Source organism: Colossoma macropomum, unplaced genomic scaffold (assembly GCF_904425465.1).
Source record: "Colossoma macropomum unplaced genomic scaffold, Colossoma_macropomum, whole genome shotgun sequence".
Classification (NCBI taxonomy): Eukaryota; Metazoa; Chordata; class Actinopteri; order Characiformes; family Serrasalmidae; genus Colossoma; species Colossoma macropomum.
Genome location: NW_023494792.1, coordinates 60,123,220 through 60,132,982, shown reverse-complemented (window position 1 = coordinate 60,132,982; position 9,763 = coordinate 60,123,220). Strand labels below are relative to the sequence as shown.

General features: G+C 40.7%; 1 protein-coding gene across 1 annotated transcript; it reads left to right on the top strand.

Annotated features, from left to right (window-relative positions):
- The first annotated feature begins 608 nt into the window (after positions 1-608).
- On the top strand, positions 609-9,748 carry pmch (pro-melanin-concentrating hormone). The gene is made up of 3 exons (XM_036575570.1): positions 609-898; positions 6,870-7,041; positions 9,562-9,748. The coding sequence occupies exons 1-3, from the start codon at positions 659-661 to the stop codon at positions 9,609-9,611; spliced, it is 462 nt and encodes a 153-aa protein (XP_036431463.1). The 5' UTR covers positions 609-658; the 3' UTR covers positions 9,612-9,748.
- Positions 9,749-9,763: the final 15 nt, after the last annotated feature.

Genomic DNA, 9,763 nt, shown 5'->3' with positions numbered 1-9,763 from the left:
GTCCCTTTGCAGCCATAACACTGAGAGGTCAAAGTGCAATCCATCCTAAAAAGACAGGTCACTCAGCCAAGGCTTTGTACAAGGGGATATTACATCATACAATAGACAGAGTATTTGTTGATTTAATAGATGATGGTGTCACACTGCCTCTCATTCCATTCACAGTATGTGATTTGACCACATTTTCTATTACTCTATAAGTCCTTTATCTAAAGCAGGACCCCTTTGACCTGTAGGGTTGGAGAACTGATGAAGGAAAGCTGCTTCCTGTCTTTCTGATGCATCCACATCAAATTATCCTAAGTACTTTTATAAGCCGGTCATTCATAAACCAACAGTGAATTCGTGTAAACAGTGGAAAACACTCAAACAACATTCTCTCAAATTATGGCCCGCACAATAGACCCCTATGACCGGGCGCCCACCTCTTCGAGAGCTGGAGCCCTCTTAGTTGTTCTGTTCCATTAATAGTAGAAGGAAATGCAGAAAGCAATAACGTCACTACCGTCTATCAGACCGCTGTCCAATGGTGGACAACTCATTTCTTTTCAGTTTCAGGACTATAAAAGAGGTCGCTGGAGTCTCGAGGAAGCAGTCGGCACAGGCGACACCAGGTCAAGCACTGATTCTGCAAAGAAGCTGACCACGTCCTGACATCATGACCAACTCGTCTTTGCTCATTTTTGCTCTTGCACTTTTCGCCAGGTGTGCCGTTCACTCGGCAACCCTCGCTTTGCCCGCAGGCAGAATGGAAGAAGACAGGACAGGCCAAAGCAGTTGGAGTTCAGTGTTGGGGGAAGTAATGAATGCAGTGGAGACCGGTGCTCTCTCAAGACTCCCCCTCATAGAGGGAAGACTGGCTGATGAGGATGGGATGAAGAGGATCTTCATCCTTTCAGTAAGTAGTGCTACTGAACGTAGGATGATCGAATGATCAGATCTGACCACAGTAGTTAAAATATGTTTTAGAAGATTCTATAGTTGGACATATCAGCTATTTTATATTAAATTTTCTGTTTCCTGTAATTTGCTAGGATCAGTTTACATAATCAGGTGTTGTAACAGTTAATATTTGCTGATAGCAGTTTTTTTTTCCTCAGCAGATTTTGTCACGTCATCTTAATGAGTGTCAAAAATGAATGAATGAATGAATGAACGAATGAATGAACGAATGAATGAATGAATAAGTGTAGGCAAGCCTACTATTGGCTGCATGACATTTGTCACACTGCTTGTCAATACACAAAAAAATTATACAACTACTAGTGCTACTACTAGCAATAGAAATAAATATAATCACTATATTTACTACTACTACTACTACTACTACTACTACTAATAATAATAATAATAATACAATGTTCAGTAATTGTCCAAATAAATCAAGTTACCTTATTTAAACAGTGCAATTATAGAGGACTCTTATTATGGTAGCTATGCCATTTAAGGCACTATGCGACGCAGCAGTCATCCAATGCTGGCAAATCATAAATTTGTGTTCTCCATGAATTTAATTTGATAATTCATTTCAAAATTCTGACATGGTGTGCCTAGCCCAGGGGCTGCAACCCAAATGTTAAGAAAAGCCATTTTGTCCTTTCAACAAAAATCAAACCACCTTGAGAGCCACAACAGTTTATGTCCATTTTACCATCTTGGCTGTAAACATGTCTCAGTATGTGCTGATGTTCTAGTATAGGCTAAAAAATTTAAAGAAACGCAGACTAACTTTGCTCTGCCTGAAGCTTTAGGTCAACTACAGCTGATTTTCTCGCATCTCTGGCAGGAAACTTTTCCGCAAAAGCAGAATAGCTTCTTCTAAATAGTCTCTCAGCGATCGACTTTTTACGAGGCTGAAGTCAGCGTCTCATTTGCCAGTTTCTTGTTCGAATTTTCCTGCTGGACCATTTAAGGAGGAACAGGAAACTTGGAAGAAGAAGCTGGTGCATGAGAAACTGACTGCCAGTTTCTTGTTGCAGATTAATCGTATCAGGAAACCAGCTGGAGTGATTATAAACGCAAACAAGTTAATTAGTCTCTAAATTATCATGTTTATCTTAAATCTTTCTCTTTGCCTTTTCTTTAGCTATGTTACGTTCTTTAACGTAGTCTATGTTGCTAAGTGACCAGCATTTTGTACAACAACCAGGGTTAAAGAGTGAATTAGCAGATATAGGCTACATCAACTCCAGCGTTTAAGACCATTTACTGTTAAAACTGTGCTGAACGATCAGCAGAGCTTTATTTTACTGTAAAGGAGGATTATTTTATTTTTTACCTAAATATCTAATCCTGCTGTGGGGCCACAACAGGGCAGTAAAAGAGCTGCAAGCAGCTCCGGAGCCTCACGTTGCCAACCTCTGGACTAGTGCTATGTCATGACTCACACTCACAAATGTCTACAGATAGACAGGATATTGTGAGGAGTCAAGCAAAATGTGAAAAAGTGCGTAAAACAAATAAATAAGTAAATAAAAAAATGATGAACTATAATTAATAATGCTGCTAATAGTGCCAGTATTATAGCTTTCGATATCAACACATCAGAATGTTCCAGTTTACATTCTGGTGCACCTCTGGTTATTGTAAAATTAGCTAAATAATGTTGCTTTTTTTACACCTTATTTTTTCTTATTTATTAAAAAAACAAACAAACAAACAAAAAAAAAACTCTGCCCCACGTTTCCATGTCACTACCGAAACGCAAAGAGTTTTAGATCAGGAAGTGAGACTGTATCCCTGTCCCTACTGGTCACATGGCGAACATTTAGATCCTTTTGTTTTGAAGTAAATAGGTCCCAAAGTCTGAAAATCAGTGTGGAACATTAAGAATTGTCACTACCGAAACATATTTTCCGCTCTTAAATGAACTTTGTGTTTTAATGAAAAATATGATGACTTTAATGCGCGTAGAGCTGTTTAAAGTTGTGTGTGGTAGACATGTACTGGCTAGCACTTTTGGGTTCTGCTGAAAATGAGCTGAAATTGTCACTACCGAACAGTCACTACCGAAACGCAAAGAATTTTAGAGCAGGAGGTGAGGCTGCATCCCTGTCACTCATGGCCACATGGTGAGCAGTTAGATCTCATTGTTTTGAAGTAAATGTGTCCCAAAGTCTGAAAATCAGTGTGGAACATTAAGAATCGTCACTACTGAAACATTTTTACATAAACTTTTGTACTGCTTATGTGTATAGCTGTTCAAAGCTGTGATGTACTGGCTAGCGTTTTTGGGTACTGCTCAACATGCAGGTTGCGGCTGAAATCTGTGACCATAAAATGCAGCCAGATGATGAAATGCCAGTTGAACATCACTGGTTGCTGCTACCAGACTTTCCGTATCTGGTTTACACTTTATATCTTCTGTAAATGGACACTTTCTGCCCTCACTAGAGTAGAGTGAGCAGGTTCATCCCATTCATAATCACCGTAGGGAATTTTTAGCCATTAAACTTACCACTATTATGGCCTTTTATGCATCACCATGGTTTTACTAGTCAATTATCAAAAATATCCCATTACAAGTTATACAAGTTATACTTGTCTACCTCTGAATATAAGTGCCTGAACGTGAGTATGTTGCCAAGAATGCAGAGAAACGCTGAGAAATTGGAGGAAGATGCGGTCTAACTAGCAGACATTAGTCAGGTGCAGAATCCATGAAAATGTACACTGATTAGCCACAACATTAAAAGCAGCGCCTTGTTTCTACACTCATTGTCCATTTGTTGTGCTGGTCTGAGTGGATCAGACACAGCAGTGCTGCTGGAGTTTTTAAACACCTCAGTGTCACTGCTGGACTGATAACCAAAAACATCCAGCGAGCAGCGTCCTGTGGGCAGCATCCTGTGACCACTGATGAAGGACTGGAGGATGACCAACACAAACTGTGCAGCAGCAGATGAGCTATCGTCTCTGACTTTACATCTACAAGGTGGACTGACAAGATAGGAGTGTCTATTAGAGTGGACAGTGAGTGGACACAGTGTTTAAAAACTCCAGCAGCACTGCTGTGTCTGATCCACTCGTACCAGCACAACACACACTAACACACCACCACCACGTCAGTGTTATTGCAGTGCTGAGAATGACCCACCACCCAAATAGTACCTGCTCTGTGAGGGTCCATGGGGGTCCTGACCACTGAAGAACAGGGTAACACAGTATGCAGAGAAACAGTTGGACTACAGTCTGTAACTGTAAATCTAGTGCTTCTATATGGTAAATGGAGCTGATAAATTGGGCAGTGAGTGTAGAAACAAGGTTGTTATGGCTGGTCAGTGTATTTCCCTGACAAATAACATGCTGTCACACTGTCCACTGAGGAGAAAATGACTTGCGTAGAAGACAAGTCATCATTGTCATCCAACATGTTAACACTTGTTAGCTCTGTTAGCTCATTAGCTCGTCCGAAGAGCCAGCCTCGGTTACTCGTCCAACACGAAACTCTACTTTAGTCATAGAGAGCTACTGAAATTGTGCTAAAAAGAACTTTGAATGGTTCTTCAAATCATTTATTTAAACCAAGAAATAAAACAAAAACGGCTCCTCAGACTAGCTTATTAAGCTAAACCTAAAACCTTGAATGTAATGGGAACTCAGGGGTAACCAGACTGAACAGTGACCAAATTCACAACAATGTTGTTTAAATAAATAAATACATCAAAATAAAACAAAGAAATAAGCTACTGCTGCACTGCATGTCGTTAACAGTTAGCCTAGGCTAAGTTGCACAGATAAAGTTTTAGTTTTTAGAGATCAACACTGCTAGCAAAGCGTATCAAACGCTAACAACAGTCAGTGAAAACTTACTTACCAACACTTATTTCAACAGAGTTTCACTCACAGTCTGTGTGGGCAGAAGATTCTCGAGAAATCTGACGCAATCACAGCAGCTTGTGCGCACATAACTACAGGATGATGCATGAAACTGAAGCAGGACAGAACTTTTCTCTCTGTCATCCTCTATAAATTCACAGTTAGAGCTAATCTTTCAGTTTTAAATGGCAAATGAAAGGACATAAGCCGCCAGATTCACTAGCCTCCTCCTAGTTTCATCGTGGGAAGTGATAAGTAAGAAAACTGTCTTTGATTAGAGTTTTGGTGATGCATAGTGGGCCTATTCCAAAATAAATATGGGCTACTTATGTAATTATCTTTAGCCTGCTACCTCACAGAGAGAGGGAGAGAGATTGCTGAGTAGGCCTGTATCCTGAAGATCCAGCATTATTCAATCTTACCACACTTTATGCATCACCAATGAGTTGTAAATCTTCTCAGAAACATGCTGTATGAAGTGTGAGGCGCTTTTCAACACCACATAATGCAGCAGTTTCATGGACTATTCTACTGAATAAAGGTTCAAACTGTGCACAAAAATAGATTTATTTATACTTAGTTTAATTAAAACTTTATTCAGAAAACTCTGTCCCATGTTTCCATGTCACTACCGAAACACAGAGTTTTAGAGCAGGCATGAGACTGTATCCCTGTCCCTCATGGCAACATGGTGAACAGTTAGATCCCATTGTTTTGAAGTAAATAGGTCCCAAAGTCTGAAAATCAGTGTGGAACGTTAAGAATTGTCACTACCGAAACATATTTTCTGCACTTAAATGAACTTTGTGTTTTAATGAAAAATATGATGATTTTCTGTGTGAACAGCTGTTCAAAGCTGTGTGTGGTAGTCATGTACTGGCTAGCACTTTTGGGTTCTGCTCAAAATGAGCTGAAATTGTCACTACCGAAACGCAAAGAATTTTAGAGCAGGAAGTGAGGCTGCATCCCTGTCCCTCATGGCCATATGGTGAGCAGTTAGATCCCATTGTTTTGAAGTAAATGTGTCCCAAAAGGAACATTAAGAATCGTCACTACTGAAACACATTTTCATGTAAATAAACTTTTTTTTTGTGATTTAATAAAGAAAATGATTTTATGTGTGAACAGCTGTTTAAAGCTGTCTATGGTCATGTACTGGTAGTTTTTGAGCTCAAAATGAGCTAAAATTGTCACCGAAACAGTCACTGCTGAAACATTTGGTAAAGTTTGGGTAGAGTTATGATTGTTCTGGTAGTGACAAAATGAAATGTTCAGTTATTTATTTTCATGAAATAAACCTAATTAAGGTACAGGGTCACTCAAATCAAAAACAGTTAAAAGTCTGAAATGTGTTCTCGACTCTGATCCATATACCCTATATCCATATACAGCACGTCTGATTTTTTTAAGTGCGTCCATTTAAAGTACAGCTATTCACAGTTGTGTGATGCCCTTGAATGAATATTATTTAGAAAAAAATATTTCTTTAAACCTTTCACAGCTTTAGTTACACAATCCGCACTCGTGGAGAGATTGAGACATTCAGCCCAATAGGTGTACGTTTGGCTCCACTCCTAAAGCACAGTCCTGGAGTAGGTTTCTCCGTGGAAAGAGCCGAATGATCCTCATGTTGTAACAGTTATCAGTGCAGTAATGGAACAATCAAATGGAGGAGAGGCTTCAGGCTCATGGGGGGAAGCCGTGGCTACGAATAAAAGGGGCCACTGTGATCTCGTTAAAACAGGGGGCAAAGTGAGGCATGGGAAGCTCTTTTGCAATTTGAGCCATTTCTTCCATGTGAGGTTCCATACTCAGTACGACACACCAGGGCAGTTCAGGAGCTTTTGGGTGCGGGCTGTCCAAATTAACTTTAAACATCTCCAGGTGTGGTTAGAAGAAAAAAAAAAATGATACAAGCTTCCATACAATAAATCCTTAAAGAGGAAACAGTGGTTTGTGCTCAGAAGAGACGGCTTGCGGTGGCCGGTCAGCGGAGAAGGCCACTGGCCTGTAGGTATTGCTTGGTGATTATCAATGGTCTGTTCCCTCAGGATTTGGGATCGAAGGGGGCCGCCAGGAGTGACCCAAGCTCCACCTTAGGCCGAGCCTTCCCTTTCCTGTCGCCGTTGAGAACGGACCGCGCTCCTGCTGGAACCCTGAAAGATGAGCGACGTGATGCAGATGACCTCATCTCCATGGCCAGGAGAGACTTGGACAGTACACGTAGGCCTTCTCCCACTTTTCTGTTCTGCTTCATTGATGAATGCGGTACTAGAACGTGGCTGGTAGCCTGGCTTGGCCGTGCAGTCGGTCGGGTGATGTGTTTCGTCAAAGCGGTTTCACTCTCCTCAGTCATTTTGAGTCATTCGGAGGAAAGAAAAGATAGGATTTCAAAGTTTTGACAGCACCTATGACATTGATCCTCACCAGAGTTTGTATAGCTTTCCAAACATGCGGAGTGTTTTACTACTTAGCTGAGAACACAATAGGCAAATCCGCGCAGCAGAGCTGCTTTCAAACACAACAGCGTAATTCTCCAAAAATGCACGATGGCTTGGAGTCGACTTGCGTGCAGACAACGTTCAGTCAAAGGATACAGCACGAGTTTCTGTTTACTCTCAGTAGTCACTATTAGGCACACCCACCTACACTCACTGGCCATTTTATCTGGTCCACTTAGTTTTGGGAGGTATGGCCAGTGAACCTTCAGTAAACATTTCTGTAGGTGGCTTATTATTTTTCACTTTTTAATAAGAACAATTTTTATTTGTGCATAACAGTGCTTTTTCTAACACTACCTCCGCAGTGCTAAGTGGTTTTCACGTCTGAAATTCCACAAGGCACAAGTTGTCTTCTTATTCACTACGTTTCCTTGAATTCCCCGTTCCACTTTAAATGGAACAGCAGTTACATTCTGTGACCTGTACAGCTGCCTGAATGTCACTGCTGCACCATTTAAGGTGGAGTGCAAAAAATCGAAAAAGAAGCCAACTTGAGCTTCGTCGAATTCCTCAAGTCATTCGTCTCATATGTGCCCTACATGCTCGTGCCTTGGACCGTTAGACGTTGCTGGATTTTGGGAAATAATAGTTATTCATGCTTCAGGACCAGCTGATTACAGCGTTGTCTGATGCAGCTGATCGAGTCAGGCAGCTCCTTAGACGGTAGTGTCCATGTTAGGCTAGGGCTGACCCCCAAAAGACTGGCCATTCCTTTATGTCCTTCACCTCGAAAACAACTCGGATTACACTCTTTAAAAAGACGGTTGTTCAAGGGTTCTTAGTAAAGACAATGTTTCTAAATAGATGAACTTTCAATGAACCCTTAGTGTGCTTAAATGTTTCTTCGCATGGAGAATGTGACGTATATGGTTCTATATAGAGCCTTTTTGGAAATGATTCTATATAGAACCAAAAAGGTTCCTCTATTGTTACGATGTCAAGCTTGTAACAGTAGAAGAACCCTTTCTAGTACTATAAAGCACATTTGAAAATGGTACTGTACGTAGAACCATATCCAACAGTCTCAATCAATCTGAATAACCGTTTCACCATGCGAAGAACCCTTTGGGCATGCAAATGGTTCTCTGAGTGTTCATGGTTCTATGTAGAGCCACTGTCTTTCCTAAGAACCCTTGAAGAACCATCTTTAAGATTGTACTTTGGATGCAATCGCAGTGTAAGGTGATTGAGGGTCTGCTGTATTATTTATTTGAAATGTCAATAAAACATCAAAACAGACCAAATGGGCAAAACTTAATGTTGTTACACTGTTTGTCATGTTATCTGTGATTATTTGTGGCACAGAGATATAACTTATGACAAAAAATCATACCTTTGGTCCACTTACCATAATAGACTCAGTCTGTAGCTCTACAATCATAGATTGTAGTCCTTCTGCTTCTCTGCATCAGTTGTTAGACGCCCTTTACACCCGTTAGACCCCCTTTACACCCGTTCATCGCGGTTTTTAAACCACTCCGTGTCACTGCTAGGCTGAGAATCAACTGCCATCAGCGTTCTGTGGCCAGAAACTAACCACTGATGAACTACACACTTACAACAATGGTTCTTCAAGGGTTCTTTGAGTGTTATGGTTCTATATAGAACCATTTTCTTCACTAAAGAACACTTTGCATGATAAAAGGGCTCTAGGCATCATGAAAGCGTTCTTTAGATTGATAGAGGATGTGTTTTATGTGTTTCTATATGGAACCTTTTTAAAAAGGGTTCTTCTATAGGCTTGACATTGTAACAATAGAACCCTATTCAAAAAGGTTCTATAGAGAACCATCTACAGCATATTTTCCATCGATCTGAAGAATGCTTTACTCATGCAAAGGATTCTTTAAGTGTTCAGTTCTATAAAGAAAACCATTTTCTTTATTTAAGAACCCTTGAAGAACCATAACAGATGAGCTATCATCTCTATGTTCACATCTACAAGGTGGACCAAAGAGGTAAGCGTGTCTAATAGAGTGGACAGTTAAGTGTACAAACCCGTGTCTGATCCGCTTGTGCCAGCACAACACACACTAACATGCAACAACGTCAGTGTCACTGCAGTGCTGAGAATGATCCACCACCCAAATAGTACCTGCTCTGTGGTGGTCCTGTAGGGGTCCTGAAGACTGAAGAATGGGGTCAAGCAAAGTTAACAAGTGATGCAGAAACAGATGGACTACAATCTTGGTATTTCTTGGTCCTTTAGTCCTTCAGTGTTTTGTTCTCTGGTTCTATTTAGTGCTTCGGTGCATGATCGGGAGAGTGTACCGACCCTGCTGGCAAGCTTGAGACCAGTTCAGATGACCACAGCTAACCTGGGAACTGCTTCTTTCTCACCATGACCACTGTCCTCTGCTCTGTTCTACTGTATTGTGTTCTGTATTTACAAGCAAATAAAGAACAAAGAGCGCTGTACAGCTTAAAAAGTTAAATAAAACTTT

Bases quoted from the DNA above. Each gene is read 5' to 3' on its own strand.
- pmch (XM_036575570.1), top strand. From the start codon at position 659: ATGACCAACTCGTCTTTGCTCATTTTTGCTCTTGCACTTTTCGCCAGG. The intron at 899-6,869 runs GTAAGTAGTGCT...CTGTTCCCTCAG, and splicing joins AGAGGATCTTCATCCTTTCA to GATTTGGGATCGAAGGGGGC. The intron at 7,042-9,561 runs GTAGGCCTTCTC...GGTTCTATTTAG, and splicing joins GAGAGACTTGGACAGTACAC to TGCTTCGGTGCATGATCGGG.